The sequence below is a fragment of the Hemiscyllium ocellatum genome, chromosome 28, assembly GCF_020745735.1.
Source record: "Hemiscyllium ocellatum isolate sHemOce1 chromosome 28, sHemOce1.pat.X.cur, whole genome shotgun sequence".
Lineage (NCBI taxonomy): Eukaryota > Metazoa > Chordata > Chondrichthyes > Orectolobiformes > Hemiscylliidae > Hemiscyllium > Hemiscyllium ocellatum.
This window is the reverse complement of record NC_083428.1, coordinates 35,341,262-35,356,705: the sequence shown is the minus strand read 5'-3', so window position 1 is coordinate 35,356,705 and position 15,444 is coordinate 35,341,262. Positions and strand designations below refer to the sequence as shown.

General features: G+C 40.4%; 1 protein-coding gene across 3 annotated transcripts in view; it reads left to right on the top strand.

Annotated features, from left to right (window-relative positions):
• The first annotated feature begins 1,240 nt into the window (after positions 1 to 1,240).
• Positions 1,241 to 15,444, top strand: part of hdgfl2 (HDGF like 2) — a 58,673-nt gene continuing 44,469 nt past the window's right edge. For all 3 annotated transcript variants that reach the window (XM_060846456.1, XM_060846455.1, XM_060846457.1), the window contains exon 1: positions 1,241 to 1,437. In XM_060846456.1, the coding sequence (XP_060702439.1) occupies positions 1,366 to 1,437 (72 nt within the window). In that variant the 5' untranslated portion in view covers positions 1,241 to 1,365. The remainder of the gene's footprint in view (positions 1,438 to 15,444) is intronic.

The window sequence follows — 15,444 nt, the reverse complement described above, 5'->3', positions numbered from 1 at the left end:
TAATTTTAATCAAAGCATTGAAAGTTCCAATGAAAGCTTATCATCCAACTGTCAAACAAATTTCCCAAATAAATTAAGCAGCAGAAACCATATGAGCTTTTCTTTTGATTTAAGGAAGATGTTAATGTTCTAAATTAAGTACCTTATTTAATAGTGTTAAACATTAATTAACATTCTGCTTATGGGAAAGCTTCCTTCAATTACTAATTTGTAATCAAAATATATTAAAAATCTCATTTTTCATTGATACTGCCACATTCATGAATATTCGTAAAACCTTTTCATAGAAATCCATCTGTTTTGGTAAGCATTATTGACTAATTGAGTAAGATATTGCATTTTTGACTCTTTTTCTTTTTAAAATTGGTTCTTCTTGTCATTAAAGATTGCAGTTCCTTGCTCTAGGTTGACACTTCTGTGCAGTGCTGCAGTGTAGGATTTCTATTCCTAAAATGAGATATGGAGGTGGTTAAATTTAATTTGTCTATTCAAGTGAATTTCAAAGATCACATTGCATTAATAGAAGAGTGGTATCGTGGCAATCATGTATTGCAATTCACTCTAATTTTGCAATGAGGTAGCTCTTTCATATCCAATACTCGCAACACTTTGCTATGAGCGCAGGGTATTAAAGTCCTATACAGTTCCTATACAGTTTTGGAGATGCTGACTCCCCAATGAAATATTAAACTGAGATCCAATCTGCCTTTTTAAGTGAATGTGGAACATCGCATGGCATCATTTCAATGAAGTGCAGAGGGGTTATCCCTGCAATCTATTTGTCCCTGAAACCATAATCCCAAAAAATTATAATATTTGATCATTATCCTCTGGTTAACCACATTCAACATTGTTGGCAAAATATGGATGTTGGGCTATGGTGTTGAGACAACCAAAAGCTTCTTTATCTCCCAAATTATAATTAATCCACTACACTTGCAAAAGTGCATTACATGACAGTTCAAATTTCGGTAGGACATGCAAAATTTAATTTAATTTAATTAAATTCGGATCAATTTCCATCCACACTTCTGTAAAAGTGTCTATACAACAACCATAGGTTCATTCTCGCAAAGCCAAACCAGGCAGCCCTTTTGTACGCACCACAGAAACCTGCTGCCTGACGTCAGGTGACAGATGGCCCGCACCGCGAATCGGACGCCGCGGTTGCTGCGGCGCGGGCAGCGGGGGCCAATCAGAGGCGGCGTAAGGCGGGATTTCTGACAGCAGGTTCGTTTTCCAACACCCCCTCCGCCCCACGGGTCCTGTGCAGTATTCGAAAGAGTCAGTGTCGGGCTGCACTGAGGCCGGGGCCTGTTGTGTGTGAAAACAGGGTTGACTGAGTCGGATCACATCAGCCAGAAAATGCCTCACAGTTTCAAGGCTGGAGACCTGGTTTTTGCCAAGATGAAGGGTTATCCCCACTGGCCAGCTCGGGTGAGTATGCCGCTGTCCCCCGATATGCTTTGGCGGGAGAGAGAGAGTCTGACGGGGGTGTGGAGAAAAAAAATTAAACAGCGCTGTCGAAATTTCTTGTTCTCCAAATAGTGTACTGCAACCGAGGTGCGATGCTGAAAACCCCTCTCATTTGCATTTTTCCTCTTGTGGTTTAATTCTTTTGTTTCTCTTGATTATTAATGAAGAAGTCCAAGGGTCTTTGGTGTCTTGCAGTTCCTCATGAGAACTTTATTTTTTTAAGCAGATATCCAGTCGGCTTTTATAGGGTCAGATTGCGGCTGAAAGTTTTTTTTGTTGGGGGGAACGGATGTGTGTTGTGCAGTGGATTTTTCTGGAGGCACTGGTTCTGCGCATGTCAAGTTGGCTGCGATGCGTTGTGGGGTTTGTAGTCCAAGTCGTTGAGGTTGGAAGTGACGTAACGTGTTTGGTGTCTACTAATGGACTACAAGTCCCAGCATGCAGTGCTTTGAGACTGCTCCTCCCTTTCTTACATACCAACAACCTTTCTCCAACATATCCCCAGTGTATCATCATCATCACCTACCAGGTTACCTGAATAAAATGTGCAGATTAAATCTCTTCAGATGTATGCTCTTGAATTCTACTGAAGTCATTAAGTGTGGGTGGTCACCTAACAACTTTACACTGTAATATAACACTAATAGTTCAGTCTTCTGTCTCAGTCGCATTCTCAACTTGTCAAATGTGGTTTCAATCTCCACTCCAGAAATTTGTGTGTTATTTATGCTATAAATTTTGGCTACAGATCCAGATCTCATTGAGGATCCTAAAAGAAGTAGCTACAGAGATAGTGATTGCAATTTTCAAAAAAATCCTTGGAGTATGGAGAAATGAAAAAAAACGCTAATGTGATCGTCTTATTCAAAAAGGGAGGAAGGCAAAAAGTGGGTAATTATCTGTTAGCCGAACAACTATTGTTGGAGAAATGAACTGGTGCTTGACAATTGCTCCTTCATCAAGTGGAAGGAGCAGTGCTTTGGAAGCTTGTGATTTCAAATAAACCTGTGGGACTAGTATCGTACGACTTCTGACCCAGTTAGATTGTGACTGATCTGCCCTCAACTCCATTTTCATGCCTTGACTCCATATCACTTGGTACCATTTTACCTCTTGAATATGTTTATGTCTCTGTCATGAAACATTCATTGCCTGAGTGTTTACAGCATTTTGGTAAAATAGTCCAAACTACTGCATTAATTTGAGATTGTCCTGCATTTAAAGTGCTACAGAACACTCTTGAGGTTGTGAGATGCCAATATATTAATACAGGTCTCTTCATTTTCCATAAAGCTGCTGTATTTACCTTTTATAATAAATGTGACTGTAACTCATTTGTTGAGAAACATTGGGATGTCTAGACGTGATTAAAATAAAATATTGCAATTATAATGTCTTTCACAAGTTCAAAATGATTCTCAATGTTTTTCAAAAGTATTTAGTAGATTGCTGTGTGATATAGGAAATGCAGCAGCTAATTTGATCATACAAGGTCCAACAAGTAGCAGTACAATAATGTTTTAACAATAAATAAATATTTGCTGGGCATTGGAGGAAAAATATTGCCCTTCATTGAATCATGCCTCTGGATCATTAGTGCTCACCTAAAAAGGCAGAAGCTTGGGAGCTAGACATGATCTTCAGTTTAAAGACTTATTGGAAGGGTGGCACTTCTAACTATGCAGTATTCTCCCTGTATTGTAAGACAAGTGTCAGACTAACTTGTGCTAAAATCTCGAGTGCAATTTTAACTCTCCTCTGCCTGTAAGTCATAACTGACACAGAGACTTGGTTACAGGGGGGTCAGGACTGGCAGTTAAACCTCCAAGGATTTTCAACTTATCGAAAAGACAGGGAAGTTGGCAGAGGGGGTGGGGTTGCTTTGTTAGTTAAGAACAAAATTAAATCTGTGGCACTGAATGACATAGTGTCGGATGATGTGTAGTCAGTGTGGGTGGAATTGAGGAACCACAAAAGTAAAAAAAAACATAATTAGAATTGTGTACAGACCTCCTAACAGTGGTCAGGACCAGGGATGCAACATGTACCAGGAAATAGAGAAGGCATGTCAGAAAGGTAAGGTCACATTGATCATGGGAGACTTCAATATGCAGGTGGACTGGGTAAATAATGTTGCTAGTGGATCCAAAGAAAGGGAATTCATGGAATGCTTACAGGATGGCTTTTTGGAACAGCTTGTCATGGAGCCCAGAAGGGAGTAGGCTATTCTGGACCTAGTGCTTTGCAATGAACCAGACTCAATAAAAGATCTTAAAGTAAGGGAACCCTTAGGAAGTAGCGATCATAATATGGTACAGTTCAGTCTGCAGTTTGAAAGGGAGAAGGCAAAATCGGATGTAATGGTGTAACAATTAAATAAAGGTAACTATGAGGGCATGAGAGAGGAACTGACAAAAATAGACTGGAAGCAGAGGCTAGCGGGGAAGACAGTAGAGCAAAAATGGCAGGAGTTTGTGGGTATAAGTGAGGACACTGTACAGAGGTTCATCCCCAAGAAAAGAAAGATTATCCGGGGAGGGATTAGACAACCATGGCTGACAAAGGAAGTCAGGAAATGTAATAAAGAAAAAGAGAGATCCTATAAAGTGGCCAAGAGCAGTGGGAAATCAGAAGATTGGGAAGGCTACAAAAACAGGATAACAAAGAGAGTAATAAGAAAGGAGAGGATCAAATATGAAGGTAGGCTAGCCAGTAATATTAGAAATGATAGTAAAAGTTTCTTTCAATACATAAGAAACAAACGACAGGCAAAAGTAGACATTGGACCACTTCAAACTGATGCTGGAAGCCTAGTGATGGGAGATAAGGAAATAGCAGGAGAACTTAACAAGTACTTTGCGTCACTTTTCACAGTGGAAGACATGAGTAATAACCCAACAATTAAAGGGAGTCAGGGGGCTGAGTTGAGTATGGTTGCCATTACAAAAGAGAGAGTGCGAGAAAAGTTTAAAAAGTCTTAAAATTGATAAATCTCCTGGCCCCGATGGGATACACCCTAGAGTTCTGAGAGAGGTGGCTGAGGAAATAGCGGAGGCATTGGTTGACATCTTTCAAGAGGCACTGGAGTCAGGGAAGGTCCTGGATTATTGGAAGATTGCTGTTGTAACCCCCTTGTTCAAGAAAGGATCAAGACAAAAGATGGAAAATTATAGGCCAATTAGCCTAACCTCGGTTGTTGGTAAAATTCTAGAATCCATCATTTAGAATGAGGTTTCTAAATTCTTGGAAGAGCAGAGTCTGATTAGAACAAGCCAACATGGATTTAGTAAGGGGAGGTCATGCCTGACAAACCTGTTGGAATTCTTTGAAGAGGTGACAGGTAGGTTAGACCAGGGAAACCCAGTGGATGTGGTCTATCTAGACTTTCAAAAGGCCTTTGATAAGGTGCCACACAGGAGGGTGCTGAGCAAGGTGAGAGCCCATGGTGTTCGAGGTGAGCTACTGGTATGGATCGAGGATTGGCTGTCTGACAGAAGGCAGCGAGTTGGGATAAAAGGTTCTTTTTCGGAATGGCAGCCAGTGACGAGCGGTGTCCCACAGGGTTCGGTGTTGGGGCCACAGCTGTTCGCATTATATATTAATGATTTGGATGAAGGGACTGGGGGCATTCTAGCGAAGTTTGCAGATGATACAAAGTTAGGTGGACTGGCAGGTAGTAGTGAGGAAGTGGGGAGGCTACAGAAGGATTTAGACAGTTTGGGAAAGTGGTCCAGGAAATGGCTGATGGAATTCAACGTGAGCAAATGCGAGGTCTTGCACTTTGGCAAAAAGAATAAAAACATAGACTACTTTCTAAACAGTGAGAAAATTCGTAAAGCCAAAGTACAAAGGGATCTGGGAGTGCTAGTCAAGGATTCTCTAAAGGTAAACATGCAGGTTGAGTCCGTGATTAAGAAAGCGAATGCAATGTTGTCACTTATCTCAAGAGGGTTGGAATATAAAAGCAGCGATGTGCTACTGAGACTTTATAAAGCTCTGGTTAGACCCCATTTGGAGTACTGTGTCCAGTTTTGGTTCCCACACCTCAGGAAGGACATACTGGCACTGGAATGTGTCCAGCGGAGATTCACATGGATGATCCCTGGAATGGTAGGTCTAACATATGAGGAGCAGCTGAGGATCCTGGGATTGTATTCATTGGAGTTTAGAAGATTAAGGGGAGACTTAATAGAGACGTACAAGATAATACATGGCTTGGAAAGGGTGGACGCTAGGAAATTGTTTCCGTTAGGCGAGGAGACTAGGACCCGTGAACACAGCCTTAGAATTAAAAGGGGTAAATTCAGAACAGAAAAGCGGAGACATTTCTTCAGCCAGAGAATGGTGGGCCTGTGGAATTCATTGCCACAGGGTGCAGTGGAGGCCGGGATGCTAAATGTCTTCAAGGCAGAGATTGATAGATTCTTGTTGTCTCAAGGAATTAAGGGCTACGGGGAGAACGCTGATAAGTGGAGTTAAAATGCCATCAGCTATGATTGAATGGCAGAGTGGACTCGATGGGCCGAATGACCTTACTTCCACTCCTATGTCTTATGGTCTTATGGACACCTAATAAATGAAATAAAAGTGGAAAGTGCTGGAGAGGCGCAGTGGATCTGGCAGCATCTGTAAAGAGAAACAAAGTTAATGTTTTGAGGTATTTCTCCTTTGGAACCTGGAATTTGATCTGCAGTATTGTCAGTAGTTTGCTGTCATCTATGAAATTAGTTGTTCTAAAGATGCTCGTTCTTTTATGTGCAAACATTTAAGAAAAACTTGATATTTTGCCTGAACTTATATTCTGCTTTATTTTCAAAATGTTAATGTTTTCTCTTATTCTGTCATTTGGAAGCTGGTGCATAGTTCACTTTCTGGCGCAGTCCATTTGACATTGTAAATGCCTTGACATTTTGGAACATGATTCTTGCTAAACTTTCAGGATATGTACAGTGTGGAGCACTATTATTTTCTGAATAATTCCTCAATGGAGGCAGGAAAATCAAGAATTTAAAGACATAGTGGTTTCAGAATTTGGGTTTTGTAGATTGATTGATTGAAGCTAGAGAATCAAATAACTATAAACCAAGTGCTGAAATTGTTCTAACACACAGTACACTTTTGGTTTCTAATTTCTTATTAAAAATATGAGGTAGTGTTAACAACTTCCAAGTCAAGCTTTTTTTTAAAAAGTAATATAGACCATTTGTTTGGTGAATTGTGAATGGAGCCAATACTGGTCTCAACATGCCTGTTTGTACCTTCTGATAATCCAATAAGCAAGATGGAAATAGCATAAGGATTACATATCGCTCGTAATTAAAGGCAGTAAACCTCAGGTTCATTCTTGAATTCTCACTTGAAAGTCAGGATCCCTGTATTTCTCCATGAAGTAATCAGACATAGTAAAATTTGCCCTTAGGTGTATGTGTACTTGTTTCTGCCCAGCTATATTTAAACAGTCCTGGGCTTTGGAGTTGTCTTTCACCTCAACATAAATTTCTGACCACGTATCTGCTTCTTTACCAAAGCTGCTACTTCTGACTTGTAACATCATTTAATTTCTGCTCTGCCATTGTTAACTCTGGCTGATTTTCCAACTTGCACCTTCCATAAATTTTAAGCTCATGCAAAAGTTTGTCCATTTCTAAACTCACACCAAAGTCGATTTTAAAATATTGATCTTTATTTCAAATCCTCAGAGAGTCTCCCTCTCCCTTGCCGAAATTTGATAACCTCTTCCAGTGTTATTACCCTTTTTAAAATATAAGCAGTTCTTCAATTCTGAGTTTTGTGCCTCTTTGATTTCAATCCCTGAGGGGTACATCTTCAGCTGCTGAGGTTCTATGCTTTAGAAACTCTGGAATTCCACCCTCAAGCAGCTCTGCTTCTCTACCAAATAACTCTTCTTTTAAGATGCCTTTTAAAACCTACAGTTTTGCCCAATTGTTGGTCATCAGGGTAGTGTGAAATTTTGATTTGATAATACTCCTGCTTTACAATGCTATTCAATGTTCTACAAATTCTTAAATTTGTTAAATAAATACTTTTACAAAAAAATGTAACATTGAATGCAATTTGCTTTTGCTTTGGTTGTTACCTGTTTATTTATTTACTTACTTGCTGTGGCACCAACTAATTATTATACCAGTAAATTGTGGTATGCATTTGCCATTGAATGATCGGGGACTACACAGTCTAACGTGGATTTTGTTACAAATTCAGCAAATTTGGTGCCTTTTTTAAGATCTTCTCTAAAATGACACGGCAGACTTTGGTCAGGTGGTCTATATGAAGAGAGCATTATATACCGTATGACACTAAACTGAAGCATTTACTCAATGAAGTCACAATCAAGATGGATGTGACAAAATACTCATTATAGAAATTGTACTTGACCCCACGTGCTATGTTTATTTTCCTCTTGCTGTTTTGATCTAATGTTGGATTTGGAAGTACTGTATAAGTAATGCACATGTGGGCATATGTTATTTTTAAGAAAACCTATGCTTTATGTAATGCATGTTAAGCATTTGCGCAGTTGTCTCTGTTCTAAATAGGATATTGAGGAACTAATGGACCTAAAGAGTGTACTTGGATGAAGCCAGAGCAAATGGTTAGCATAGCATCAGTTATAGGAAAAATGCAATAGCCTATTGTAAAGGAGGCAATAACAGGATATTTACTAAATAGTAAGGGTATTTATATAGAGTCAGATTGCATTTATGAAAAGGAATTCATGGCTAACAAACTTGCTGAAGTTTTTTGAAGATTTAACTGCAAAATAGATGAGGGATAACCTGCAAACGTAGTGTACTTAGACTTTCCTAAAGCACAAGGGGACATAACTTTCCACTAATCATCTTTAAAATTTAGGGGAGGTGTCTGAGGTAGGTTCTTTGCACAGAGAGTGGTGGATATGTGGAATGCACTGCCAGCAGTGGTGGTAGAGTCAGATACATGTAAGAGACTCTTGGATAGGCACATGGATGATAGTAAAATGAAGGATATGTAGGTTAATTTGATCTTAGAGTCGGATGAAAAGTTGGCACAGCACAGAGGGCTGAAGGGCCTGTACTGTTCTATCTTCATTTGATAAAGCCTCCCATAAGAGGTTATCATACCAAATTAAAGTCTGCTGTAAAATACTGGCATGGTTGCTTCCAGAGTGGAAGGTGTTGACAAGTTTGGTATTGCAGGGACAAATGCTCAGGCCCTCAGCTATTCGTTACGTATGTCACTGATTTGGATGAGAGAACTGTATGTGATATTTCCAATTTTGCTGACAACATTAAACTAGGTGGGAGTGTGAGCATTGATTATATAAAGAGGTTTCAGGGTGACTTGGCAGTTACAATATAATGTGGATAAATGTGAAGCAGTCTACTTCGGTAGAGAAACAGAATGCTATTCTATAAATAGTAAAAGATTAGGAAAGGTCGATGTACAAAGGGAATTAGTTCCTCTATACACTGGTCATTGGGAGAAAGTATGCAGGTGCAGCAAGCAGTTAGGACAACAACTGTAAGTAGTTTGATTCAACCTGTTTGCACATGTTATGACACATCTCCAGGGCAGCTGAGAGTCAGGCCCAGACATCTGGTCCACAGGCAGGGTACTACCACTATGCCACGAGCCCAAATTAGCCCCAGTTATGTTCCTATTAAAGTATTGTTAATCAACATGTTCGAACATGTTGTAACACCCCTCTAGGGCAGGTGAGATGTAAACCTGCTTCTTCAAGCCCAAAGCTAAGGACACGACCACAGCACCACAAGACGGTCTTTAAAATAATTGCTACCCTTCACAGTTAATCAAGTCAATGTGGCATTTCCCCATATAACAATGCCTGAGCTTTAACAATGCTTCTATGTAGTTGATCTTTGTTGCAAATGGATTTGCGACATGATCGAGGAAGTCTTGTTGCAGTTGTACAGGGGCTTGGTGAGGTCCCATCTGGAATACTGTGTGCAGTTTTGATCTCCTTCCTTATGAAACTATATACTTGCTATCAAACGGGCTGGTGGCATGAAACAAGAGTTAAAGTTTTCATGAGATACTGCATGCCATTTCAGACTAAGCTAGGTGAAATGGGGGGTTGTGTACCTGTGGAATTCTCTACCGGAATAGGCAATGAATATATTTTAAAAGTACAAAGTTTTCTAGAAAGTAAAGGTGTCAAACGGTAAGGGACGAATGTGAGAGTATGGCTCCAAGATATAGGATCAGCCATAATAATGTTGAATGGCAAAGCAGGCCTGATGGATCAAATGGCCTACTTTTTATCCTATTTTCTATGTTTCCAACTGAGATTATGTATTTCATCAAAAATGGTTGAATACACTGGGGTCATTTACTGTGGAAAAGATAAAATGCTGAAAATCCTGGTTGAGATTTTTCAAAATTATGCAAGGTTTTGATAGATGCTTCTATCTGTAAGACAGACTGAATCCTGGGACCATGAATGTGAAATAGTCACTAATAAATAGAGGATTTGGGAGAGCACTGTTTTCATGGTATTGTTAAATCATAGAACATGTTATCACAAAATGTGAGGCAAATGAAGTAAACATTTTGTTATCCGGCACCAGTGGGACCAAGAATGTATCAAAATGAATAGTAAAATACAGGGTGACTCCCGTATTTGTGGGTCTGGTTACCATGCTTTGTTACCCGTGGTTTACTGTAGCCCAAACGTATTATAGGGAATGTTCCAGGGACCAGGAGGCTGCTTGGAAGGTATGTTCCCCATTCAAACAAATGGGTTTGCACTTATCTGCAGTTTCAGACTTCCGCTGTAGGTCTTGGAATCTATCTGCTGTGAGTACAGGGTGACTACTGTATTCCAGATAATCGAGGTCTACATAACCAATGTAAAAATATACACTATGTAATATAAATTAATGCAGGAATATGCACATCACTGTTTTACTTTGATTATAATATATAATCACTTAGATAATAATGCAACTTTGCCTTAAATCTTGCCAACAGAGCCTTCTCACTTACACCCTCAACTGACTACTTGGCTATCACAGTATTTGGGGAGAAATTGACTCAAAATTGAATCAACTGTTGACATTTCATGTGGCCATTTTGATTGAGCAACAAGTATATTTAGATTAAAGTAAATTTAAAAAAAATTAGACAAAATACAGTAAACCATGATATTTGAGGTACATAATGTTTGCCCGTTTATCAAGAGTTCTGGTTTGTAAGATGCCAGTTAAAACAAAGTTTGCTTTCATATAGATGCATTTAAATGGAAGCTGGATTAATCAAAAGAATTGAGTTAAAAGTTTTTGGGGTTACATTAGATATAATGGGAGGAGACTGGTGTGGAACGTAAGTGCAAACATTCAGACCACAGACTTGTGGTCTGTACACTTTATTTAGTGCAGTACTGTCAGTTTGTGATAGATGTGTAAATATTTTAGGGCTGGAAATACTTGATAAACTTTTCACTCCCTGTATGTATGTTCTATGCTACTTTCGTAGAATATACAGTACTATTCCACGTGATCTACAGCAAGGGTTAGATTTTTCTGTTAAACATAACTTGTGTGCATGTTCTTTGTACTTTTCCTTTCTGAAATGAGGAAGGTGCAGTGAAATGCCTGGTGCCGTCTCATTAAAGTTTTGTTGCCAAAGTAAATCAGAGTACAACAGGAAATTTTTCAACTGAATTTAATTTTCCTTCTGAAAATGGTGAGGAATACTTGATGTATGAATTTGTGGCTATCAGTTCAAACTGTTTTGACATACTGCATTCATATATCTCTTGTTTCTCTTTCAGTGTTGATTTCCTAAATGCCAGTACAGTTTCCTTCATAAAGTGAATTATAAAATGAACAGCTTTTACATGAATAATTCTGTGTTTTGAAAATAAAAATTTATTGATTTAAGTTTGGAGAATTGCCTTTTAAATTTTTTTTAGATTAGATTTCCTACAGTATGGAAGCAGGCCCTATGGTCCCACAGGTCCACACCAACCCTCGTGAAGAGTAACCCACCTGGATTAATTTCCCTGCGTTTCCCCCTGACTAATGCACCTAACACTATGGGCAATTTAGCATGGCCAATTCACCTGACTTGCACATCTTTTGGATTGTGGGAGGAAACCCATGCAGATACTGGGAGAATGTGCAAACTTCACACAGACACAGACCTGAGGTGGGAATCGAACCCGGGTCCCGGATGCTGTGAGGCAGCAGTGCTAACCATTGAGCCACTGTGCCACCCATTTGCAATGCATTTGTTGTTTGACTAATTTGAACTGAGATGGATCAGATCAGGTGGTCTGTGGTAAATAATATTAGAAAACTGTCTTATTTAATGGGATTTTACAGTGACGTGTGATAGCCTCATCTAGCTGTGAAATAATCAAGGATATAATTGTTTCAACATCTGTAAATGCATTAAAGATAATTTAGTTGTTATTTTCTTCCTAGTCATCAATGTGATTCATTATTAAGTTGCAATTGGAAGTTCTAGGTTTTATTTCAGGGAGTATCAAGCAACATTCAATTAGAGTCATAGAGATGTACGGCATGGAAACAGACCCTTCAGTCCAACCCGTCCATGCCGACCAGATGTCCCATCTGCCAGCACCCAGCCCATATCCCTCCAAACCCTTCCTATTCATATACCTATTCAAATGCCTCGTAAATGTTGCAATTGTACCAGCCTCCACCACTTCCTCTGGCAGCTCATTCCGTACACTTACCACCTTCTGCGTGAAACAGTTGCCCCTTATGTCTCTTTTATATCTTTCCCCTCTCACCTAAACCGATGCCCTCTAGTTCTGGACTCCCCAACCCCAGGGAAAAGACTTTGCCTATTTACCCTATCCATGCCCCTCATAATTTTGTAAACCTCTAAGGTCACCCCTCAGCCTCTGACGCTCCACGGAAAACAGCCCCAGCGTGGACAGCCTCTCCCTCTAGCTCAAATCCTCCAACCTTGGCAACATCCTTGCAAATCGTTTCTGAACGTTTTCAAGTTTCATAACATCTTTCCAATAGGAAGGAGACCAGAATTGCATGCAGTATTCCAACAGTGGCCTAACCAATGTCCTGTACTATCCTACCTACCTGCGACTCCACTTTCAAGGAGCTATGAACCTGCACTCCAAGGTCTCTTTGTTTGGCAACACTCCCGTTAAGGACCTTACCATTAAGTGCTAAGATTTGCTTTCCCAAAATGCAGCACCTCACATTTATCTGAATTAAACTCCATTGGCCCATCTAGTTCAGATTCTATTGTAGTCTGAGGTAACCCTCTTCGCTGTCCACTACACCTCCAATTTTGGTGTCATCTGCAAAATGGACCTTAATAACTGTACCTCTTCTGCATACTTAATAATGGAAAGAAAATTACAGTCATGGAAAGGGTATTGGATCGCTGAGATTATCCAAGAAAGATCTGGTGGAGGAATTTTAAAATTTAGAAGTTTTTTTTAAACCTATGTTGCAAGCTTCTATGGCAGTTTGTTGGACACAAGCATTTCTTACCCATCTCTAGTTGCTTGGAGAAGGTTGTGGTAGAATGCATTCATGGGCCTCAAGGTAGCAGTTTCTGATACAACTGTTACCCACTTCAAAAGGAAGTTCAGAGTCAACCACAACACATGTACAGGTATTCTCAGGATTAATAAAAACTATCATCCTCAAACTGCCATGGTTGGATTTAAACTTGTGTTGTGCTGCTAAAGATTATTAGTCTAGACCCCCGGATTCCTATTTGGGAACAATACCGTTGTGCTATCACGCTAATTTAAGATATTAATTAATGAAATATTGTTCTCATTGGATTATTAAGTAATAAGAATCAGAATCAAGTTATCACGAGGAGAATGACCGATGGAGTGAGACATGGAGTGGGAACGCTGATAGGGGAGGGGAGGGAAATATATCCCTGGTGGTGGAGTCTGTTTGGAGGTGGCGGAAATGACGGCAGATGATACCCTGTATTCGGAGGTTGGTGGGGTGGTAGGTGAGATCCAGGGATACATTTCCCTCCCCTCCCCTATCAGCGTTCCGCAAAGACCACTCCCTTCGTGACTCCCTCGCCAGGTCCACACCCCCCACCAACCCAACCTCCACTCCCGGCACCTTCCCCTGCAACCACAGGAAATGCAAAACTTGCGCCCACACCTCCACCCTTACTTCTCTCCAAGGCCCCAAGGGATCCGTCCATATCCGCCACAAATTCACCTGCACCTCCACACACATCATCTATTGCATCCGCTGCACCCGATGTGGCCTCCTCTATATTGGGGAGACGGGACGCCTACTTGCGGAACGCTTCAGGGAACACCTCTGGGACGCCTGGACCAACCAACCCAACCAACCCGTGGCTCAACACTTTAACTCCCCGTCCCACTCCACCAAGGACATTCAGGTCCTTGGACTCCTCCATCGCCAGACCATAGCAACACGATGTTTGGAGGAAGAGCGCCTCATTTTCCGCCTGGGAACCCTCCAACCACAAGGGATGAACTCAGATTTCTCCAGTTTCCTCATTTCCCCTCCCCCCACCTTGTCTCAGTCGATTCCCTCGAACTCAGCACCGCCTTCCTAACCTGCAATGTTCTTCCTGACCTCTCCGCCCCCACCCCACTCCGGCCTATCACCCTCACCTTGACCTCCTTCCACCTATCACATCTCCATCGCCCCTCCCCCAAGTCCCTCCTCCCTACCTTTTATCTTAGCCTGCTGGACACACTGTCCTCATTCCTGATGAAGGGCTTATGCCCGAAACGTCGAATTTCCTGTTCCATGGATGCTGCCTGACCTGCTGCGCTTTAACCAGCAACACATTTTCAGCTCTGATCTCCAGCATCTGCAGATCTCACTTCTCGGAACTGCTATCCTGTTGTGTGCTCTCTGCAAAATAACCAGTTTTATGATTTATACATTGAACATTTTGAGTTATAATCATTCACCTACCAGTCCATTGTGTGGAATGTAGTTACAGGCAAGGAGCACTTACACCCGTTTTCTCCTTCCATGGACTCAGTTACTGAATTTAACTGCCAGCAGATTTCTGGCAGGAAACTATGCTGTCAATTCATTGTTCAAGCTTAACAATAAGGTCTCATTTGATTCCCTCCTCATCAGACTTCCTTGCAGAAAATAGCAAGGAATCTGTCAACCAATCTACCTGTGGAATTTAATTCTGGAATGCGTTGCAGGGATACAGAGTCTGCTACAGCATTCTCCAAGTATTCCATGTTGGATACAGAATAGCACTTGTGCTAATCCCTCTTACAAAGGAAAGTTTGTAACCTCTAATTGTCTTTCGGGGGAAATCTCTAACTCCAGTCTTGGGTTAATGGAATGGAAAGGTAAACCGGCTATCCACAGGTTTGAGTTTAAAGTTTCAGTGAGGCACTAATGACCTTACTGGGACCCAAATTAGAACAGGGACTAAACTGACTTCTATGGTACCTTCTTATAACTTGTTCAGAAGACTAGGTTAAAATGGCATAAGTGCTCTGAAATTACCAGTATCTCTTAACTAAATTTGTTTTAGCTGTAATTTCTACTAGATTGGTACACTACTTTAAAGTATCCCCATACTTTAATTTACTTTGGCGATCAAATTGTTGCCTTTTTTTTATTTTTAAAAAAAAAGCTACACATCATTTAAGTTAAATTACACACCTTCAAAATTGGCCACATCATGCTTTAAGTTACAAGCAAGTTCTTGAGATTTATATTATAATTACGCTTGTGGCTGAACCCTGGATATGCCCCTAGACAGTGATTCAGTGGCCTACCCAAGTTACTAATTACAATTTGTAGTGTAATGGCAAAATATATATAGCTAGGCATTTCAGTGATAGTGTTTGTAGTAATATGTCACATTAACTGCATAATTTTAAATAGTTAATTTTGATTGTCTGCTTATTATCTTTCAACTTGTGCTCTTATATAAGTTTGCTAAAAATTGACTTGCTGCCGATAG